This window comes from Narcine bancroftii, chromosome 9 (genome assembly GCF_036971445.1).
Source record: "Narcine bancroftii isolate sNarBan1 chromosome 9, sNarBan1.hap1, whole genome shotgun sequence".
NCBI classification, from domain to species: Eukaryota; Metazoa; Chordata; class Chondrichthyes; order Torpediniformes; family Narcinidae; genus Narcine; species Narcine bancroftii.
Window position 1 is genome coordinate 61,349,851 of NC_091477.1, and position 23,380 is coordinate 61,373,230.

The 23,380-nt window shown below is 41.2% G+C and overlaps 1 protein-coding gene across 2 annotated transcripts in view; it reads right to left on the minus strand.

Moving 5' to 3' along the window:
• Positions 1-1,239: 1,239 nt before the first annotated feature.
• Positions 1,240-23,380, minus strand: part of LOC138743694 (NLR family CARD domain-containing protein 3-like) — a 120,254-nt gene continuing 98,113 nt past the window's right edge. The window contains exons 12-15 of one of the 2 annotated variants that reach the window (XM_069899306.1): positions 15,501-15,671; positions 12,024-12,196; positions 2,284-3,445; positions 1,240-1,811 (exon numbers count right to left, since the gene is read on the minus strand). In XM_069899306.1, the coding sequence (XP_069755407.1) occupies positions 12,031-12,196; positions 15,501-15,671 (337 nt within the window). In that variant the 3' untranslated portion in view covers positions 1,240-1,811; positions 2,284-3,445; positions 12,024-12,030. Of the gene's footprint in view, positions 1,812-2,283; positions 3,446-12,023; positions 12,197-15,500; positions 15,672-23,380 lie in introns of those variants that run through there. The other variant, XR_011345019.1, reaches the window with a different exon arrangement.

The following is a 23,380-nucleotide window of genomic DNA, read 5'->3' on the forward strand; positions in this document are numbered from 1 at the left end:
CCACTAGGTACCTCTCTTAACTGGGTTTATTCTTGGAAAGAGTTACAAAAGTTCAATTTCCTAAAGATCCAAATATTTTTTACTTAGAAATATTTTTGATATAGAATTTAAATTTAAATAAACACCAAGAAGAATTTGTTAAAATAGCCCTAGTGATAGCTAGAAAATATATGGCAGTAAATTGGAAATCAGAAATGTATTTGGGAATGAGCAGATAGCCAGACCGAAATAGGTACTTGGATCCAACTTGGAAAAGATTATATACAAATTACATAACAAATTTGAAAAATATGAAAAGAAATTGGGAATCATATTTAGAAATTATAGGAATTAAGTTGTTATCACCAAACTTCTAAAATCAAGAAAATTAAGATAATTTAGATTTTATTTGGAAGTTTAAGTAAGCTTTTATAAATACTATCCAGCTGTTTTTTTTTCTTCCTTTTTACTTTCTTTTCTATTGGGTTGTTGGGGGTTGATGGGAGGGTGAATTTTTTTAAAATCACAATGTATTAATTTTTAAATTATTTTCAAATGAGTTTTTTAATGCATATGTGAAATTAAATAAAATTTTGAAAAAAAAATAGGGGCAGATGTGACCTGTTCACAAGTGTGTGGGCATTCATTAAGCACCTTTCTGCAACCCGCATATCCAGAGCAAATTCAACAGCCAAGATCTTTGGCTTCAGTCTTCTAAGACAAATAAAATATATGGCCATGAAGGCAGGAAATGGCAGGCTACATGGAATGTGTAAATCATTCTCCCCATGTGAAATGCTTTGGGTGTAATATCTGCCAGTCCTCATCAAATGACCACCTTTTCTTCAAAGCATGCTGCACATTGCTCAGACTCCTACTCCAGATAGTGTACTATTGCTGGAGCAGACAGGAGCTAACATCACTGAGTTAGGCAGGTGGCACACAGTTTGGTTACTACCCCAGTTCCCAGTTGGAAGCAAGAAAGGGCTGAAATTTATCAGGCTTTGATAATGATTGTCAGGGAGACAGGGAGTTGATTACTTTGAAGTTCCTCTTTAAAAATAAGAAGTGTTGTAAACACTCGACAGATCAGACAGTCTCAGTGTAAACAGAAACATTTAATATTTCAGGCCCGACTAGGACTAGGAAAGAGGCAAATGCAGGTGAGTTTTCAGTGACAGAGAAGGTGGAAGGATGGAAAAAAGAAAATGAATATGTTTGATTGGGTGAGACCTGTACTGACAATAACCACAACAGCAGTGCAAATATAAGACAGCTTTAATAAACTAATATGTACACTAAGAGGTCTGACTGTAGCTCTGGACTGCTTTATATACAAGGTCACCGGGATGACCCCTGGTGATCTAGTGGTGTAATTATATATCACCACAAGACCAAATGGGTTAATGAGGACATTTGTGAGCACACTATAGCCCTTGTGTGTATGAGATGTTCTCAACAGCAAGGTAGGCCAGGCCATATGAATTGCATTTTAAAATATGTAAGCAAGATGTAAATAATCAGAAATGATCAGTAGTCAGAACAAAGGAACGAGTTACCTAAAGTTGGGGAATTCAACATTAAATCCAAAAGGCTGCAACATGTCTTATTGTAACGATATAGGAATCCACAGGCAAGAAGATCAAAAGTTGAAGTATGTTGAATTCTAAAACTTGAGGGGTGAAATCGAAAAGTGATTGGTGATATATGCTTGTGATTAAGTTCTGCTGCTGAGTTTGTTATCCCCAGTTGTAGGCACCACGCCCCCACCGTGAGAGTATTCCCTCCTGGTGGATATTCATGTTCTTTCTCTAAACTCCAGGAGCTTAATGCTGCAAAGAGATAAACAATAGCACAGTTAACAGACCAGACTTTGCAGCCACTCACTTAAGTCCGCACCATGCTGGAAAAATTAACCCAATATAATTCTCATCATGAATTTGTATATATTGAACAAATAATATACAGATAATAATTTATAATACATTATCAAATACATTTATTAATACAATCAATTTTGATGTTAATATTATAAAATATTTATTTTTTAACATCTGAAATGGTTTGCAATGTAAATTTCACAGACATTCTAGAATTTCTAATGAAAATAGATATTCCAGTACAAAATATCCAAACAAATAGACAATGCTTCCTGTAGTGCATGTTGTTCGACAATTACACATTACCTGACACAATATTTAATAGCTTCTCCATTTGTATGGCATTTAATCTTATTGATGTTTTCCTTTTCCTTAATTCTAAACATTGTGTGAGTTATGATATGGGAGAGGATTATTACTCTACCTGTGCTCAGCAGACCACTGGTGGTCTGCAATGATGTGGTAACATTTGCAGCACAGCTTGGCACTAACATTGAAAACATGAGTGTTGTATTTGCAGCAGGGGCAATGCTATTGTCACACCAACAGACCCGTGCCATCACACCATTTCCTGCTCTATCCAGGAGGCAGCAAGAAGGAAGTTACTTTGATGAGTGTACTTTAAAAAAATATACACAATTAGAATACATCTTGGAATCAGGAAGGATGTAAAAGAGCAAAATGCAAATACCACTGTCAGAACAAACAAGTCATATTTAAAAACAAATGTGTAAATTTGCTGTCAAACAAACAAAAATTCTCCAAAATATTTCCAACCAAAATGAAACAAAATCCCACCTACATGCTTGGCACTCTTCCCCACCACTGGGTCTGCAACAGGGGGTCCTTGACGAGCAGAATATTGAAGTTTGTCTGTCGTTGAAGAAGGGATGAGAACCATTGCTGGAGAGGATAGAGAGAGGATACTCGCTGCCTTCTAGTAGATATAGAGTTGATGCACGTATAAATGAATTAGAATCAGAATCAGGATTTCACGTCATGAAATTCGGTGTTTGCAGCAGCATCTTAGTGCAAACATTCATATTATAACCATCTTAAGACATTACTATAAAGAATAAAAATAAAAAAGGATTGAATCCCATGCTGACTGTGAGGAATTTGTACGTTTTGCCTGTGTCAGAGTGGGTTTTCGCTGGGGGTTCTGGTTTCCTCCCACCATTCAAACATGTACCAGGGTTGAAGGTTAATTTGGGTGTAAATTAGATGTGGGTCAAAATGGCCTGTTACCATACTGTATGTCAAATTTATTTTTAATTAAATTTTAAAAATTAAATAAATAGTGCATGATAAGTCTGACAGTGTCTGTGGTTCATTGATTATTCAGGAATCTGATGGCAGTGGGGAAGAAGCTGTCCTTGTGCCACTAAGTGGCATCTTTAGGCTCATGTTTCCTTTCTCTGATGGTAGCAGAGCGAAGAGGGCCTGGCCTGGGTGGTGGTGGTCTTTGAGGAGAGAGGCTGTTTTATTAAAGACACCACCTCATGTAGATATCCTCGATGGATTGAAATCTGGTCCCTGTAATGTCGCAGGCTGAGTTAACAACCTTGCTTCTCCACAGAATCAAACTGAAACAAGAAAGGAAAAAATTATATTTGTAAAGTGCATTTTGAAACCATTGTTATAGTACAAGGTCCCACTGTCGAACCAGAAAGTCTCATCTAGCCCTCACCACTTGCTTCTCTTGGCCTATCTGAACTTGGACCAAGCCTGCCAGATCTGAGAAATTGTTCAAGGTGAGACACAGCATTCCATGGCAAGCATAGAAGGGAAAGGTATGGTTCGCCAGCATCAGAAAACAAATGAAATGAGCACACACCAGTACTGGCTATTGCAGCTTGGAGTGCACAATGAGAGGAGGCAGCAGTATATCCAATGCACAGGTGTCTGCAGCAATTTGTTTTGAGCAAATGTGAGTTAAACAGGAATGAGCAACCTGGGTTCTTTAATCATGGGCTTTATGATGATTTGTGTCAGCCTTCCTTCGTACTGGATGGAAAATGCTACCAGTAGTCAAGCGTGATGAAAGTATGCTTCAAAACAGTTTACAAAAAATTAATTGCATGGTTCAGTAAGTTGACAACAGTACAAACTGAAACCAATTCTTTCACTGGCTTTCTATACTTGGCAGTTGAAAAACAATAAACCTATCTTGCACCTTTTGTGTTTTTTAACTTAATCCCACTACAGCAGTGGTTTTCAAACTGCACCCCCCCCCCCCAACTCACATTCCACCTTAAGTAACCCCTATGCCATCAGTGCTCTGTGATTGAAAAAGTTTGAAAAGCACTGTTTTAATCACCCCCTCATTGACTCATTATGTGCATGCTTTCAGAACTCCAAAGGAAATTGACCAATGACAATTTTTCTCAAGCAACATATTTCAGTAACAATTGAGTCCAGAGCAGAGATTCTCAACCTTCCGTTCCCACTTACAGACCACCTTATGCAACCCCTTACTAATCATAGAGCACTGATGGCCTAGGGATTGTTTAAGGTGGAATGTGAGTTTAGGGGGCAGTTTGAAAACCACTGCACTCCAGTTTGGCCTTATCCCTGCTGTGCCACAGAGGGTGTACATTATAGAACCTACACACCAAGTGGGTTTTGAGAGAGTTGTGGAGAATTAGCACTAAAAGCAAGACAGTGAATGTCAAAGCTCCAAGTATATGAGAAAAAGAAACAGGAGTGGGAGTTGGCCATCTGTCCTGTCAAGCCTGCACCACCATTCAATAAGATCACAGCTGACCTGGCCATGGACTCAACTGCCAGTTCCCCATAACCTTTGCGCCTATTGCGCAAAATTGTCTTTAACTGTGTCTTAAATATGTTTAATGAAGCAGCCCCTTCTGCTTTCTTGAGCAGAGAATTTCACAGATTCATTTCTCTGTGAACACTCTGGCAGTTCTTCCTCATCTCCTAAATATATTCCGCATTTCTCCACAAATTTTAGTCTCACCTCCCAGTGGAAACAATTTCCAGTGTCTTTCTTATCAAAACTCCTTCCATAATGTTGTATGTCCCTACTTGATTCTCTCTCATTCTTCCGAGTCTCTAACTTCCTCATCCCCAGAACCAACCTCGTGAACCTCCTCTGTACTGTATCCAAAGCCAGTATATCCTTTCTCAAGTAAGAAGGCCAAAACTGCATGCAGTGCTCCAGCAGTAGCCCAGTCCAGTTGCAGCAGAGCCTCCCTGCTTTTAAATTCAAATCTTCAGCAATGAAAGACAACCTTTTCTTTGCTCTCCTGAACACCTGTTGCACGAGTACACCGTCCTTTTGCAATGTATGTACAAGTACTCCCAAGTCCCTCTGCAGAACAGCAGAACAACATCTTTCACCTGTTAAATAATAATTTGATTTTCCAATTTTTTTCCAAACTGGATGAGCTCACATTTGCCCACATGGTACTCCAGCTACCAGACCTTCACCAATCACACCCTCTGTAGAGCTCTCCACAGATTTTGTACATCCTCTGTTTTTGCTTTTGCTTTTCTACCCAATTTATTGTCACCACAGAACCTAGATATGCCACACTCGGTCCCCTCTTCCAAATCATTAATATGAACTGTTGTAGGCCTAGTACCAACCTTTGTGCCACATCCATTGAGAACTATATAACCATATAACAATGACAGCACAGAAACAGGCAAGTTTGGCCCTTTTAGTTCATGCTGAACACCTTCCCCCACCTAGTCCCATTGACCCACACCCATAGCATAATCTTTCATACCTCTCTCATCTATCCAACTTTTCCTAATTTCTACCACTTTGGCCGGAAGCTCATTCCACACTCCCACCACCCTCTTGAGTGAAGACATTCCTCCTCATGTTTCCCCTATATGTTTCCCCCTTCAGTCTCAATCCACTCCCCCACTCACTTTTTTAAAACTTTTAACGTAAAAACAATACAATAAACAAATCATTAAAAAACAAACAAAAACAACCCTCCCTCCCTCCCCCCACTACCCCACTCTCAATAGAAAAAACCTATCCACATTTACTCTATCTATCCCACTCATATTTTTAAATACCTCTATCAAATCACCCTTCAGTCATCTACACTCCAGGGAATAAAGTCCCAGCCTGTTTAACCTTTCCCTGTAACTCAAACCCTAAAACCTAGGCAAAATTCTTGTCATTCTTCTCTGCTCTCTCTCTATACTGTTTATATCCTTCCTATAATTTGGTGACAAAACTGCACACAATGTTCCTATATAGTTAAATGTATGGTTATAAGTATATTCTGAATCTATTTTTTCACCTTTTTTCTTTTCTTTATTTTATCTGAATTGACGGAGGAGAGGCATTTAAGCTTGTTGGGTCTCCTTTGATAAAATTAAGGGAAGAAGATTTACAGGCAGAGGCAGAAGTAATATTGAAATAGGAAGATGAGTAACATGGTTAAATTTGTAAATTATAATGTTAATGGTTTAAACGGAACCATGAAGAGGTGTAGATGATAGGTGTAGATATAGCTTTCTTTCAAGAAACCAATTTAACAGTAAAAGAACATTTAAAATTAAAGAGGAACTGGTTGGATCCATAGTATCTTCCTCTTTTAATTCTAAAGAAAGAGGAGTGGCTATTCTGGTTAAAAAGAAAGTACAGATTAAAATAAAAAAAAATACAGTGATAGATCCTGCTGGAATACATTGTCAAATATTACATTGTCAAATATTTTCAGGATTATGGACACTTCTTAATTTTTACGCACCAAATGTAAATGATGAGAGATTTATTCAAGAGACCTTTTTGAACTGAGCAGAAGTGCTTGATAATATTTTAATAGGAGAAGATTTCAACTTTTCCTTAGATCCAATTTTAGATAAAACTACAAGAGGAACAGTAAGAATAAAAGCAGCAAAAGCAACATTGGTTTTAATGAGAGATTTGAATTTGATAGATGCTTAGAGAAGAATTCACCCAAGAGAAAGGGTCTATTCTTTTTATTCGAATAGGCATGAATCTTATTCCAGAATTGACTTATTTTTTATATCTGCTCAGTTACAAGATAGGATACTCAATGAGGAATAAAAAATGAGAATATTGTTGGACTATTCACCTTTGTTAATGACTATTACAATGTTAGACAGAGAAAAATTGGTATATAGATGGAGATAAAATTCATCATTATTAAAAAGGAAAGATTTTTGTGATTTTATTAAAAGGCGAATCCGGTTGTTTTGTGATATAAATTTAAATTCTGCTGAGGATAAATTTAAAATCATATTTGAGAAGATAAATTACAAGTTTCACAACTAAATTTAAGACGGATTATATGAAAGAAGTAGAACAGTTGAAGCAAGAGATAACAATGTGGGAAAAAAATCTTCAGAAAAATGCTTCTACAGATAAGACAATTAATTAATTAAAAACTTCAATATTAACACATTACAGACTTATAAAACTGAAATAAATATTACAAGAACTAAACAGAGATATTATAAATTAGGAGAACGTGCACATAAAATTCTTGCATGGCAATTGAAATCTGAACAGGCTTCAAGAACAATTAACACAATTAAAAATGATTCAAACATTGTTACCAATAAATCTCGAGAAATAAATGAAACCTTTAAGAATTTTTATTCCAAACTATATAGTTCAGAGTCTTTAAAATATTATGATAAGATAGATATTCATCAAACATAAATTTGCCACACTAAATTTGGTAGAGATTCTTTAAAGCCTTCTTCTTAGAGACCAAATTTATTATTGAATGCAGACAATAAAATATTGACAAAAAAACTGGCAAACAGAGTTACTAATTTATTGCCTAAATTAATAAATATGGACCAGTCAGGATTTGTTAAGCAGAGGTGTCAGCAGACAATGTCACCAGTGTAGCTAGATGCTACAAGCTATGGTTCTGTGGATGCTATAGTGCAGAAGAGGTTATAGCTGTTTTCAGGTTAGCTCAGAAAGAACACGCTGTTCCCAGAAAGAACGACATGAACCCCAGTTGAGTGTAGTTAACACTCTCAGCTTTATTTGGCTCACAGACCTTTTATTCTCAAGCTGAGGGGCATGGTCAAAGCCCCCTCAGAACTGATTGGTGCATTTGTGATCTTCTTTCCTTGATAGGCTAGTTAGGCTCCTTTAGTTGTGGTCAATTGGAGGGCAGCGCTGTGGCCTTTGTGCAGCCTGCTGGATCATCACATTCATCATTCATTTTGTGAGGCACCCTGAGGGGCTGTGAGGGGCCACCACAACTGACTAATTAATATTATACATGAAGCTCATGGAAAGATTTGAGTGTAGCAGTGGCTTTAGATGCTAAAGCTTTTGCTACATTAGAAAGGGACTTTTGTTTCAAGGGTTGGATAAATTTGGGTTTAGTCAAACTTTTATAAATTGGGTTAAGGCATTATATAATAGTCTCAAAGCGAAAGTATTAACTAGTCCTTTTTGTTTGGTGAAATCTAGTAGACAAGGCTGTCACTTATCTCCAGCTTTGTTTATTTTACCAAAAGAGCCATTGGCTGAAGCAGTTGGGAGTGATGTAGAAATAAAGGGTTTAAGGTTGGTGAAGAGGAGTATAAAATAAGTTTATTTGCAGATGATGCCTTGATTTATTTGACTAAATACATTTTGAAGAATATGATAAGGTAAATTGGGAAAAAATTATGTTATGCCTCTTACACACGAAGGAATTAAAGGCTAAAAGAGGTGATTAAATATTTGGGAATCCAGATAGATAATTTAAATCATTTGTACAAATTTAACTATTCACCATTGCTTTAAAAAATTGAAGAGGATATTAAAAATTGATTCTTGTACCACAAAAGTTTTTTCAAGAATTAAATATATTAGAAAATATCTTTGGAAAGGATAAATGTTGAGAATATCTATAGAAAAATTAACATGGAAATATGAAATGGGAGGTTTGCAACTCCCTAATTTTAAGAATTACTGTCAAGTGCCTCATTTGAGATTTCTTACTTCTTTATTTGAGGGAATGAGAAAACTGGCTTGGGTCAAAATAGAATTGGATAAAATTGGAGAGAATTTAGCAGAAGAATTTATTTATAAATAGGATTAAAAATTAATCATTGATATTTAAGCATCTGATTAATATTTAGAACAAGTTAAGTAATGAATCTCACCCAAAATACCTCTGTTTCAAAATAATCATATCTTTTACTAAATATAATCAATTTATGAATATTTGGTTTCACATTGGTATTAAAACTGTAGAGGATTTATGAAAAATGCCAGTTATGTCATTTCAACAATTAAGAAATAAATAAGAAATTTTGTAAAATATACTTTTTTGCTATTTACAGTTGAGAGGATAGTTGTGGGAAAAACTAGGTCAAACTGTACACTTGGCTTGTAGTGAGTTGGGGGTTCTTATTACAAAAGGATATACAAAGAAATTTATTTCTACAATGTATCCTATACTACAAGCAGGAACTATCAAAAACGGAGTTTATAAATCAAAACAGAAATGGGAGGTTGTTTTAAATATTATGATTGGTGAGGAAAGATGGGAAGAACTTTGTCATGACTGTATGACAAATATTATAACTGTTAGATAAAGTTTAGTTCAATATAATTATTTACATCAATTATATTTAACGCCACAAAAATGGCATAAAATGAAATCAGATTTATCAAATAAATGTTTTAGATGTGGTGATGAAATAGCAACCTTTGTACATTCTACTTGATCATGTTCTAAAGTTAGAACTTTTGGGAGGATTTAGGAACATTTCTGGGCAGATCACTGCCACTGTTTTTCCATGAAATCCAGGTTTATTTTTGTTGGGAAATATAGAAGGAACTAGTGCTAAATTAAATTTATTATTCCATCAGGTGAAATTTACTAAAATTGGTCAGGTGGTGGCAAGAAAGTTTATCACAGTGACCTGGAAATCAGATGGTTTATTTAGGTATGGAAAGATGGCATTCAGAAAGTCACAGCTGTGTGGTGAGACCACACCTGGAGTATTGTGTGCAGTTTTGGTTGCCTTATCTGAGGAAGGATGTTCTTGCAATGGAGGGAGTGCAAAGGCGATTCACCAGGCTGATACCTGGAATGGCAGGAATAACTTATGAGGAAAGATTGCACAATTTGGGATTGTACTCGCTGGAGTTTAGAAGATTGAGAGGGGATCTCATAGAGACATATAAAATTCTGGCATAACTGGACAGAATGGATGCTGAAGGGATGTTTCCAATGGTGGGGAGTCCAGAACCCGGGGCCATGGTTCGAGGATAATAGGCAAACCATTTAGAACCAAGATGAGGAGGAATTTCTTTACCCAGAGGGTGGTGAATCTGTGGAATTCATTGCCACAGAGAGCAGTAGAGGCAGGTTCAATGAATATATTTAAGAGGGAATTAGATATATTTCTTCAGTATAAGGGAATTAGGGGTTACGGAGAGAAGGTGGGGACGGGGTACTGAACTTTAAGATCAGCCACGATCTCATTGAATGGCGGAGCAGGCTTGAAGGGCCGAATGACCTACTCCTGCTCCTATCTTCTATGTTTATATGTTTCCTATGGAGAAAAATCACTTTTAACCTGAGAAATAAATATCCATTTTTTGTACAAATTTGGAGCTCATATAGGCAAAGTTTAGGGTTAAATATGTAAAAAATGTATTTACAGCTTCTTAAGACCTGTAATAATCTTCTTACCTGTTGTTTAATATAAATATTATAAGATCCCAGTTGTGAGCTAATCTTTTGTGCAATCTAGAATAATACTACTCTTTCTATTTTTCTGCTTTTCCTTCCTTTGTATTTTTTCATATAACTAAATTTTATTTCTATTATATTACAATAATTTTTAAAGTGGGGTAAATGAAGGAGAGGAGGTAGTAAAAGTAGACGGTAATCAAAAGAGTGAATGTATGGTCATTCTCTCAAGTGTATAAATTTCAACACAGGAATTAACACAGAAATATGATATTGCAGCTATCTCATGAACACTGGGCTAAGTGACATTACGTGAAATGGTCAATTTGGCTGACTCTCCCTGCAAGGAAAACTAATGAACCTTATCGTGACCAAAGGAAAGGTAATTTTGAAGGGGATTTATTGAACCACACCATAATCAAAATAAAGGTCACTTCAACTGACCTGTGCTGGGGTTTTGGAAGCATAATGGAAGTCAAACAATTTGTTTCCACTTGATGAAGTAAAAGGAAGTTCTGACAACCATTTGTCCAAGAGGATATTTCTCAGCAAGTAACTCGACAAGGATTTGTGAGTTTTCAGCAGTCCGATCACTCAGTCTCTCCCACCTACTTTGTAATTATTTCTGGGGATTGGTTTAAAGGTTCTGAGTTTCAATGCGGGATTTCTAAGAGTGAACTGTAAACTGACTTCCAGAATTGTGTCTAAGCTGTAATGGTTTGGGTATTGTACGCACGCACGCATGCATGCTCGTTTTTTGCACATAGTTGGGGGTTAAGTTTAGATAAATTAATTGGGTGTTATATTAGTAATAGTTGTTAATAAATATATTGTTTTAAAATAAAAACAATAAGTTTCTTGGTGAATTTCTATTACTGCTGGTTTGCGATGTAACATAAATACATTATTCCAACTTCATGCATCCTTATCTTATGCAGACTTCTTTTATTGAACATTCACTGGAAATCCAAGTATATGAATATAAATTTGATAAATTTGTTGCCACAGCTGGATGTGGAGGACATCATTGGGTAGATTTAAAGCAGATGTTGATGGGTTCTTGATTAGTAAGGGGTCAAATGTTATGGGAAGAAAATAAGATAATGGAGTTGAAAGGAAGGATATATCAACCATGATTCGAATGCTGAAACGGACTCAATGGGATGAAAGGCCAAATTCTGCTCCGATTTATGGCCTCATAACATCTGTCTGTTCCCTTCTGTCCATTATACCTAGTAGATCCTCATAGAAGTCCCCAGAACAGGATATGGGACAGTGAAAAGTTCACACACTCATGTCTAGAGCAGATTTAGGATATTTAACTTCTAAGATCCTCTTGGAGACTTTAAAAATGCATTTCCAGAAAGGACACTGGTTCACAGTGTCAGTCTCACATTGATACCTGAAGCAGTATATGTGGTAGAACAACTCATGGAAATCCAAGAAGACAGAAAATGATACAGGAAAAAAAAAGAAAACAGTAAAGTTTACCTACTTGCTTTCTACAAGTAAATATTGCAAATGGACTCCTGTGCAAAGCGCTGTAACTTAATTGCTGATATTCCGAAGCTATTGTGTTCGAGGTTCAACACTCTTAGTGTACGTATCACTCTCAAGGCAGAAACAATATCTTCACAACAAGCAGCAGTCAGGCCATTGTCCTTCAAACTGCAATAAATAGGCAGAGCCAACATAGTTGTAGCGGCCTGCATGAAAAACACTCAAATCCACATTCAATTGGACAAACTCAGTAAAAAAAATAATTAATTAAATGCAGAAATACAGCATGGTAACATGCTTTTCTGGCCAATGAGCCCATGCCCCAAAATAAACCAATTTACCTACAATCCCTGTATGTTTTGAAGGGTGGGAGGTGGCTGCAGCACTTGGAGGAAACCCATGCAGACACAACATACAAGTTTCTTACAGACAGCACTGGATTCAAACTTGGGTTGCTGGCAATGTGCTAACCATGCCACAGAATACAGAAACTTCAGTATGTGGAATTACGATGCCGTGGCCATCGCACAGACTTAGCTGGCAGATGGGCAGGATTAGCTGATGCAGGTACTAGGATTTAGGTGTTTTAAAAGGAATGATGGGAGGTAAGAGAGGGGGGATAGTATCACTGCTATCGAAGGTGCTCAAAGGGATTGGGTTGATGTCAGAAATAGGAAGGGAGCCATCACTTTACTTGGAGTAGTCTATAGGCCCCCAAATAGCCGTCGGGTCACTGAGGAGCAAATAAGCAGGCAGATTTTGGAATGGAGCAGGAAATACAGGATTGTAGTTATAGGAGACTTTGATTTCTCTAATACTGACTGGCACCTACTGACTACAAGAGGGATAAATGGGGCTGAATTTGTCAGGTGTGTACAAGAAGGATTCCTAATACAGTATGTGGACTGGCCAAAGAGAGGAGAGGCCATACTGGATCTGGTTTTGGGGAATGAACTTAGTCAGGTGGCAGACCTCTCGGTGGGGTAACATTTCGGTGATAGTGACCACAACTCCCTGAGTTTTATCATAGCTATGGACAAGGATAAAAGCAAACAAAAGGGGAAGTGTTTAATTGGGGAAGGGCTAATTATGATGGGCTAAGGCAGAGCTTAGCGAGAGTAAATTGGAAACAGACAGTCAAATGTGAAGGTAGAGACCTAGTGTGGAGGACGTTTAGGGACCACTTGTGCTGGGCTCAGGATATGATTGTCCCAATGGGACAGGGAAATTATGGTAGCAAAGGGGAACCATGGTTGACAAAACAGGTGAGGCAGCTGGTCAAGAGGAAGAAGGAAACATGCATTAGATATAGGAAGCAGGAAACAGGAAAGACTCATGAGAAAAAAATGTTATCCAAGGAGCTTAAGAAAGGACTCAGGACAGTTCAAGTGGGGTATGAGAAGGCCTTGGCATGTACGATAAAAAAGAACCCAAGACGTTCTATGCGTATGTGAAGAACAGAAGGATGATGAGAATGAAGGTGGGGCCACTAAAGGATAAGGGAGGCAACATGTTCCTGGAGGTGGAGGTTGGGGAGGTCCTGAATGAATATTTTGCATCAGAATTCACAAGAGAAAAGGACCTTGATCAAGGTGCAGGGGCAATGTTGAGATTAAGGAAGTGAAAGTGTTTGATCTTCTTAAAAATATTAAGATTGATAAGTCCCGGGGCTGGACATGATATACCCCAGGCTGCTGTGGGAAATGAGGAAAGAGATACCTGGGGCATTAGCTATGATCTTTGAATCCTCTTTGGAAGAAGGGGAGGTGCCGGAGGAGTAGAGAATGGCAAATATAGTCCCCTTGTTTAAAAAAGGTAATAGGGAGAATCCTGGGAATTATAGACCAATGAATGGAGAGGATTTAGAGACATCCAGTCAACTCAAGGATAGTCAGCATGACTTTGTGAAGGGAAGATTGTGCCTCATGAGCCAAATTGAATTTTTTGAGTGGGTGACAAAGGAAATTGATGAGAGTAGGGTAGTAGATGTGGTCTAAATGGATTTTAGTAAGGTACTTGACAAACATGAGAGACTTGTTCAGAAAGTCATGAGGCACAGGATCCATGGAATCTTGGCTGTTTGATTAAAAAAATAGCTTCCATGTAGAAAGTGGAGAGTAGTAGTGGAAGAGAAGTACTCTAACTGGAAGTTGGTGACTAGTGGATTGCCGCAAGGATCGTTTCTGGGACCCCTACTCTGTGACCTTTATAAATGACCTGGATGAAGAGGTGGAAAGATGGGTTAATAAGTTTGCAGATGATACGAAAGTTGGAGTAGTTGTGGATGGAGCTGAAAGTTGTCGAAGGTTACAAGAGAACGTAGACAGGATGCAGAGTTGGGCAGTAAAGTGGCAGATATATTTCAATCCGGATAAGTATGAGGCGATGCATTTTGGAAGGACCAACCAGAAGGCTGAATCTGGGGTTAATGGTCATTTACATAAGAGTGTGGATGAAGAGAGGGACCTTGGGGTCCAAATCCATATTTAACTATCCACACCGCACAGGATAGTTAAGAAGGTCTATGGGATGTTGGGCTTCATTAGACGGGGATTGAGTTCAAGAGTTGAGAGGTCATGTTGCAACTCTACAAATCTATTAAGAACACAGGGTATTGTGTTCAGTTCTGGTCATTTCATTGTAGGAAGGATGTGGAAGCTCTGGAGAGGGTGCAGAGGAGATTAACCACCATTTTGCCTGGATTGGGAAAGAAATCTTATGAGGCAAGGTTAGCAGAACTAGGACATTTCTTTTTGGAGTGTAGAAGGATGAGAGGAGGCTTAATAGAGTTCTACAAGATTATGAGATGCATAGATTGGAACAGCAAAGACATATGTGTAAAGTTAAGGGAGGGAAGTTTAGGGGAGACATCAGGGGTAGGTTTTTTTTAACCCAAAGAGTTGTGGGTGCTTAGAATGCCTAGTCAGGGATGGTGGTGGAGGCTGGAACAATAGGGTCATTTAAGAGATTCTTAGTCAGGCACATGAATAGAAGAAAAATAGAGGGTTAAGTAGTAGGGAGGGTTTAGCATTTTTTAAAAGAAATATGGGTTGGCACAACATCGAGGGCTAAGGCCTGTACTGTGCTGTCATTTTCTTTATTCTATGTTCTATGTTAAATATTTCTTACTAGAATTTTGACCCCTCCCCATTCCTTGCAATCTGAAAGACTACCAGACATAAAATATTTTTTCCAGATTCTTTGAGCATTTCCTCAAAGCAATGTCTGAACTAAATGATGTGGGATCCAATGCGCATTGATATGATTCTGAACTAAATGTCTATCCTATCCCACTGAGCCACAAACATTACACCATCCTCATTGGATCTTAGAGCTGAATATCACCCCCTCCCCCAGGTACTTGAGAAGAAAATATCAGGCTCAGATTGTTGAAAGTGAATTTTGAATCACTATGGATCTACAACTTGAGAATTCCAGTTCTCAATTTCATTGAAATTGAAATCACTATTACCTTAATTCCTGTATAACACAATTGGTAATCTTCAGGGCTGCAAAGAATGATTTTGCTCCTGAATCTTTCAGGCTGTTGCTCGACAAATTAAGCTCAGTCAATGTGGAACTAGCTACGAGCCCTCTTGCAAGATCCGGGCAGCAAGCAGCAGTCAGGTTGTTGCGATACAGGCTGCAGGAAACAAAGATTCCAAATGAGTTACATCTGCACATCTGAACCAATCCTTACTTTAATAATCATGTTGGCTCATTTGGAAAATACCAAACAGGAATGACAATGCTTAGACTAATATAACAAACATGTTCACAGGCTATCTTCACACCATTAATCTCTATTGTTATATTAGTCACTGTTCAAAATGCTGTGATCATCGTTTTATCATGTGGAGTTCCCTTCTGTTGCCATAATTTTGATTTTAAAATTTGATTAAAATGCATTTCAAAGCAAAACAAAAATGGTGGCACCGCCACTGGTGCAGACCTGGGGGGAGCAGGTAGAGGAGACACTGCACTAGTCCGCAGGGTCCAACTGCACAGGACCTTTGCCAACTAGCTTTGAACGGCCTGTTAAAGGAGTTTTTATTTAAAGTTCTGTAACCACGGAGGTCTGTGCCCAAGGTGGCTCGGCAGTAGCCTCGAAGGGCTGCAGAATCCAGGAAAGTGGTAACTGGTGATGGCATCAGAAGCGGGGAGAAATACCAGCCCTAACCCCCCCACCCCCATCCTTGTTGAGAAGGAAAAGCAGAGGAGTCAACCAGCAGTGGAAGCTGCAAGAGCCCTGGAGGCAAATCTACAGACACTCACAGTGACTCTGAACTTCTCGTTTTCTTACTGGGAGGGGTGCCTTACAGCAGACTAAAGGAAAGTTCGGGTAATATTTTATTTGCTGCTTTATTACATGACAATAAAAGAATCCTGATCTTGAATGGAAACACTTTACTGGAAATTTCCAACCAAGGCAAAAAAAATAGCAAAATAAAATTGCATCTAATTGAAGCATTGTTGTGTGAAGCTAAAGCATGAATGTAAACTACGTAACTTAAACATTTAATCATTCTTCAAACAGTGAAATGAGATCTTTTATATTAACCAGAATAGACAAAAATGGTTAAACCCACTCCAGTACTTCTTAAAAAGGCATCACTCATGCCACTTTGAAATATCCACCTAGATTATCTCCTTAATCCAAAGATTCTGGGACAGAAGCAACGATTCCACCCCCCCTCCCCCTAACAATGAATTCAATGAATGATCATATTTCTGTAAATTCTCATAATGTCATCTCAACCCCTTTATGATTTGGATGAACAGACTCCTGATCCGAACACTCACAGGGGCAATAAACTAACCTGCGAGCAAAGCATTTAACGTGAAGGGTCCTTGCTCCACATAAATCTTTTAGAACACTTACATGCAAAAACAGTCTTTCATAGAGAAGCTTCTTAAGTTCAAAAAAATGGAAAATTCAAACCAAGTCCTGAGTAACCCAACAATGTATCTGAGGTAAAAGTGTTGAGCATCTGATTCTGGTCTGACTGAGACATGATTCTGGGAAGCAAATTTTTCCAAATCATTGGAATAGTTAAACTGCTTCTTTATTATTTCCATTATTTCTCTGTGATGATGTATACTGTAGAACATAGATCATTACAGCACAGAAAAGGCCATTCAGCCCAAGATGTTGTGCTGACTATGTTGTACTATAAAACACTTACCACATGACCATCTATTTTTCTTTCATCCATGTGCTTGTTTAAGAGTCTCTTAAATGCCCCTGTTGTTCCAGTCTCCACCACAACCCTTAGTCATGAATTCCAGGCCCCCAGAACTCTGTGTGAATAACTTAACCCTGCTGTCTCCTCTGAACTTCCCTCCCTTCACTTTGTACAGATGCCCTTTTATGTTTGTTGCACCCACTGGGAGAAGGCTCTGGCTCTCTGCTTTATATATGCCTCTCAGAACCTTGAAGACCTCTATTGAGTCACTTCTCATCCTTCTTTGCTCCAAAGGTCTGCTAACTTTGTCTCATAAGGCAAGTTTACTAATCCAGGAAATATCCTGGTAAATCTCTAGTGAGAACACACTTAGAATATTTCTTTCAGTTCTGTTCATCTCATTATAGGAAGGATGTGGAGAGGGTGCAGAGGAGATTTTCCAAGATGTTACCTGGATTGATGATGCGCTATCAATAATACCAAACGGCTGGAGTTGCTGGGCAACAGGCTTTTAATACCATAAGACTTGGAACATGCTCCTGTTCTGACCTGGTCCCAGGACTCGTACTGAGGGAGGGACTTGGTGTAACTGACTTTATTAGGGAATTCCAGGGGTTGAAGTCACCAAGGGAAGGTGGGCCAGCCATATATATGAACCAAACATATACCCAGTGCCAATAACCAAGAAACAGTATTCAGTGGTGTATCACCACTATTTTTAAAAAAGACCCAGGGCAGAAAAGTCCAGTGTCCATCACAGGTTCAGCCGGTCTGATGGTCTTCTGTTCTTTGTGGACCTGCATGGTGTTGGCTGTGGTGCAGCTGCTGGTTCCCAGTCATGTGGTAGGTGGGAGCTTGTGTACCTGGGTGTGGGGGTGGGGTGGATGGTGCAAGAGTCAGGGTGGGTTGGTGGGGATCAGCTGTGATGGTCATAGCAGCTGGTGCCTGGGTTGGTGAAGGGTGCCCAGGTATGGGGTGGGGGAGGGGGTAATCAGTGGGTGTAGGGGTGGTGGTAGATTAGCAGTGGTCTTGGGGTCTCCTGTGCAGGCCAGGTCCTGGACAGAAACTGTATCCTCACATCTGTCCGCCACTGGGGGTACTGGGGGTTGGTGTGGAGGAGGTGGACCTTCTCTACTAGTGGATCAGTCTTATGGACATGTACATGCCTCCTGAGCAGGACTGGGCCCAGGGACATCAGCCAGGGTGGTAGCGTGGTCCCCGACACTGATTTCCTGGGGAAGGAAAACAGTCATTCATGAGGCGTGGCATTGGTGGCGGTACACAGGATGTATCTGATTCTGTGGAGGGCATCGCAGTGGACCCTGCCACTGGAAGACAGGTAAGCCCCTCGACTTTAATCCTAGAAGGACTGCCTTCCATATCGTAGCATTCTCCTGCTCCACCTGGCCATTCTCCCAGGGTCATAGCTTGTAGTTCTGCTGGTAGTGATGGCCCACACCAAAAACTACTGTCACAGCTTGTCACTCATAAAAGATAGCTGTGGATGTAGCTCGGGTACCCCAATAGGGCCAAGATACTGTGTAGTGCCTTTTTAACAATAGTCGTGGTCATATCTGGGCAGGGGATGGTGAAGGGGAAATGTTGAGGAAGTATAGGTTCCGATTGGACAAGGGCAGGAGCCCCTTGATCAGATGTGACTTGTCGGGCCTGCAGAAACGTGGTTTGCATTTGGCATAAACCCTGCAGTTTCTATTCAGGGTCCGGACATCATCAATGGAGTAGGGGAGATTTTTGGCCTTGTAAAAATGAAAAAGCCAAGTGACCCTGGAGTGGCAGAGATCATGGTGGAGGGATTGGGATTGAAGCCGGTCAGATGGCGAGCAGGCGCACATTGCCTGGGCCAGAGCATCCATGGGCTTGTTGAGCTAATTATAGGAGGAGAGTTTTACCCTCCACCTCAGGATTTTATTGGTTTTAATTTTACCCCACTGTTTGTTGTGGAACATGAATGCATCTTCATGTTGGTCAGTCAGCAGGGTAAATTGCTTCCCAGCCAGATAGTGCCTCCAGTGGCGCTCTGCCTCAATGATCGCCTGGGCCTCCTTCTCACTGGAGGAGTGTCGGACCTCAGGGCCGTGGAGGGTGCAGGAGAAGAATGTTACCGGTCTTCCCGCTTGGTTGAGAGTGACTGCTAGGGCAAAGGGAAGGGTTGGACTCATCCACAGCATGCATCGTAGCCTTGGTGATGCCCCCTTTGATGTGGTGAAGGCCTCCTGAACTTCCAGTAGGAGTTGGAAGGAGTTTCACCAGAGGTTGGACCATGTCAGCATAATTGGGAACCAACTGTGCGTAGTAAGAGAAAATCCCAAGGCACCTCTTTAGGGGCTTGAGGCTGCAAGGCAGAGGGAGTTCCATCAGGGGGCGAACACAGTTGGGGTCTGGCCCAACGACACCATGTTCCATAACATAACCAAAAATGGCCGGGTGTGATGTCCGGAACACACACTTTGCATTGTTGTAAGTGAGGTTGATGCCTTGGCAGTCTTGAGGAATTTCTCCAGGTTTGAGTCATGGTCCTGCACGTCATGACCACAAATGGTCACGTTGTCCAAATATGGGAACGTGGCCTTGAGCTCATGCTGTTTTACCATCTCCTCCATTTCCCGTTGGAAAATGGAGACCCCATTGGCGACATCAAAAGGGACCTTTAGGAAGTGTAGAGGTTACTGTCTGCCTTGAATGTGGTACAGGTATACAATCCTTTATCTGGAACCCTTGGGGGACAGTGTGTTCAGAATTTCAGATTTTTCCGGATTTCGGAAAGCCCATCCGAATTGTGCTGCCATATCCACCCCCACCCTCTTCCAGTTTCCTGGCCGTCTCCCCCAACCCCGATCCTTCGACCGCCGGGCAGTCTCGCCCAAATGCTGGTCCCTCAGCTGTCTCCCCCAACCACAACTCGGCCGTCACCCCCAACTGCAGTCCCTTAGTTGCCCGGCCATCTCCCCCGACCATTGGTCCCTCACTGTCTCCCCCAACTGCGGTCCCTCAGCTGCTTCCCCAAACTGCCAGTCCCTCAGCCATCTCCCCCAATTGTGGTCACTCGGCCGCCAGGCAGTCTCCCCCAACTACCAGTCCGTCAGCCGCCTGGCCATCTCCCCCAACTGGGGTCCCTCGGCTGTCTCTCCTAACCGCCGGTCCCTCAGCCATCTCTCCCAACCGCAGTCCCTCAGTCTCCCCCAACTGCCGGTCCCTTAGCCGCCCGGCCACCTCCCCCAAGCGCTGTCCCTCAGCCGCCTGGCCATCTCCCCCGACCATTGGTCCCACGGCTGTCTCCCCCAAACACGGTCCCTCAGCTGTCTCCCCAAACTGCCGGTCCCTCAGCCATCTCCCCCAACTGTGGTCACTCGGGCGCCAGGCAGTCTCCCCCAACTACCAGTCCGTCAGCCGCCTGGCCATCTCCCCCAACTGCGGTCCCTCGGCTGTCTCTCCTAACCGCCGGTTCCTCAGCCATCTCTCCCAACCGCAGTCCCTCAGATGCCCGGCAGTCTCCCCCAACCGCTGATCCCTCAGCCGCCCAGCCGCCTCCCCCAACCGCTGGTCCTTCAACTTCCAGGCAATCTCCCCTAACTGCCCAATCCCTCGGCTGCCTCCCCAACCGCCAGTCCCTTGGCTGCCTCCCCCAACCGCCAGTCTCCACTTACTGGATTTTGGAGCTTTCTGGATTTTAGATGTCCGGATAAAAGATCATCTACCTGTACATTGACAGTCCTCTGACTAGATCAGGACTGGTGATATGCTGATTTCAGATCAATGAGAGAACACCCGGTATTGGGTGATCTGTTTTACCATATCAGTGATGTGGGGAAGGGGGTACATATCCAGCTGTGTGAACCTGTTTATGGTTTGACTGTAGTCAACCATATGGAGTTTTTCCCTGTTCTTGACCATCACGACCTGGGCCCTCCAGGAGCTTGTGCTTGGTTCTATGATCCCCTAAGCCAGAAGCTGTTGCACTTCTGACTTGATGAATGCTCTATTTCCCGAGCTGCATCTCCTGCTCTTGGTGGCGACTGGGTTGCAGTCAGGGGTGAGGCTAGTGAATGTGGCGGGAGGGCGTACCCAGAGGCTGGAGTGCACATATGTCGGATGCCGTAGCTAGGTTGTGGGTTTGTTTTGTCTGGAGGGGAGTGCAGGTGGTTTAAAAATTGGTGGTTGTGGACAGTGAAGGGAGGATGCGGCCCATCGAATTCCAAAGTGACGCTATTGAGGTGGTACTGGAAGTCCAGCCCCAGGATTATCAGCGCGCAGAGCTGGGGCATGACCAACAGTTTAAAATTGTCATAAGTAGAGCCCCGAAGAGTTAGAGATACAATGCAGTAGTCCAGAGTCTCGGTTGACTGTGACTTGGATGCCAGGTATATCTTACAACTGGATGGACTCACAACACGTGAACAGTCCTGCACCGCATCAGGGTGAACAAAACTCTCGGTGCAGCCGCTGTCGAACTGGCAGATGGCGGGGTGTTTGCAGATCCACATGTAGTTTGTCTGGCTTCAGCAGCTTGTTCACTGCAAAATTTTATCGCACTTAAATTGATACATTATCAATAATTCCAAACGGCTGGAGTTGTTGGACAACAGGGTTTTAATACCTAAAGACTTGGACCATGCTCCTGTTCTGGCCCGATTCCAGGACTCGTACTGAGGGAGGGACTTGGTGTAACTGCCTTTATTTGGGGATTCCGGAGGTGGAGACACCGGGGTAAGGCTGGCCAGCCATAGATATGAACTAAACATATACTCAGTGCCAGTAACCAAGTATCACCACAATTGGAAAACAAGTATTCTGAGGCAATGTTAGTAGAACTGTGACTTTTCTCTTTGGAGTGCAGAAGGATGAGAGGAGATTTAATAGACATCTATAAGTTTATGAGAGACATAAAGAGGGTGGACAGCCAGCACCTGTTTCCCAGGGCAGGATCAGCAAACACCAGAGGACATGTGCACAAAGGGAAAGGAGGGAAGTTTAGGGGAGATGTCAGGGGTAAGTTATTCACAGAGAGTTGTGAGTGCCTGGAATGCATGGCCAGGGATGATGGTGGAGGCTGAAACATTAGTGGCATTGAAGAGACTCTTAGACAGGCACATGGATGGAGGTTATGGAGGTTTAGTAATTTTTGTATGGGTTGAAACAACATTGAGGGCTGAAGGGCCTGCACTGTGCTGTGGTATTCTATGTTGTATGTTCTATCTATCCCATGAGCCTTTTTAACTATCTTATCAACCTGCATGGTAACCTTGAGCGATCTATGGATTTGGACCCCAAAGTCCCTCTGTTAATCCACACTGTTAAGTATCCTATTGTTAACTGTATAATTTGCCTTCAAGTTTGAATTTCAAAAATGCATCACCTCACACTTATTCAGGCTGAACTCTATCTACCACTTTTCCACCCAACTCTGCATCCCATCTATATCCTGTTATAACCTACAACAACCTTCAGCACCATCCACAACTCCTCCAACCTTTGTATCACCCACAAACTTACGGGTCCATCCCTCTTCTTCTTTGTCCAGATCATTTATAAAAATCATAAAGAGCAGGGGGTCCCAGAACCAACCTCTGCCAAACTCGATTAATCACTGACCTCCAGGATGAATACTCTCTGCCCAATACTACTTTCTACTGTCTACAAGCAAGCTCATTCTGAACCCAGACAACCCAGGTTCCATAGATCCCATGCTTCATGTCTTTCTGAATGAGTCGCCCATGGGGAATCTTGTCCATAAACTCTACCTTTCTCTATTTCTTTTGTTACATCCTCAAAAAACTCAATTAGGCTCATGAGGCATGATCTTCCTGTCAAAAATCCATGCTGACTGTGCTCAAAAATCCTGTCCTTAAGAATCCTCAACAATGGTTTGCGCACTGCTGATGGAACTGGTCTATAATTCGCAGGATCCTCCTGTTATCTTTTTTAAACAAGGAGATCACATTTGCCATTCTCCAATCCTTTGGCACAATGCCTTAGGTCAAGGAGGATGCAAAGATCATTGCCAATACCCCACCAATCTCTTCCCATACCAACCCAAGGTATATCTAGTCTGATACGGGTAACCTAATTTTTTGAAGAAGATCCAGCACTTCCTCTTTCTTAATCTCAACATGGTCCAGGATATAAGCTTGTTCTATTCTGACCTCCC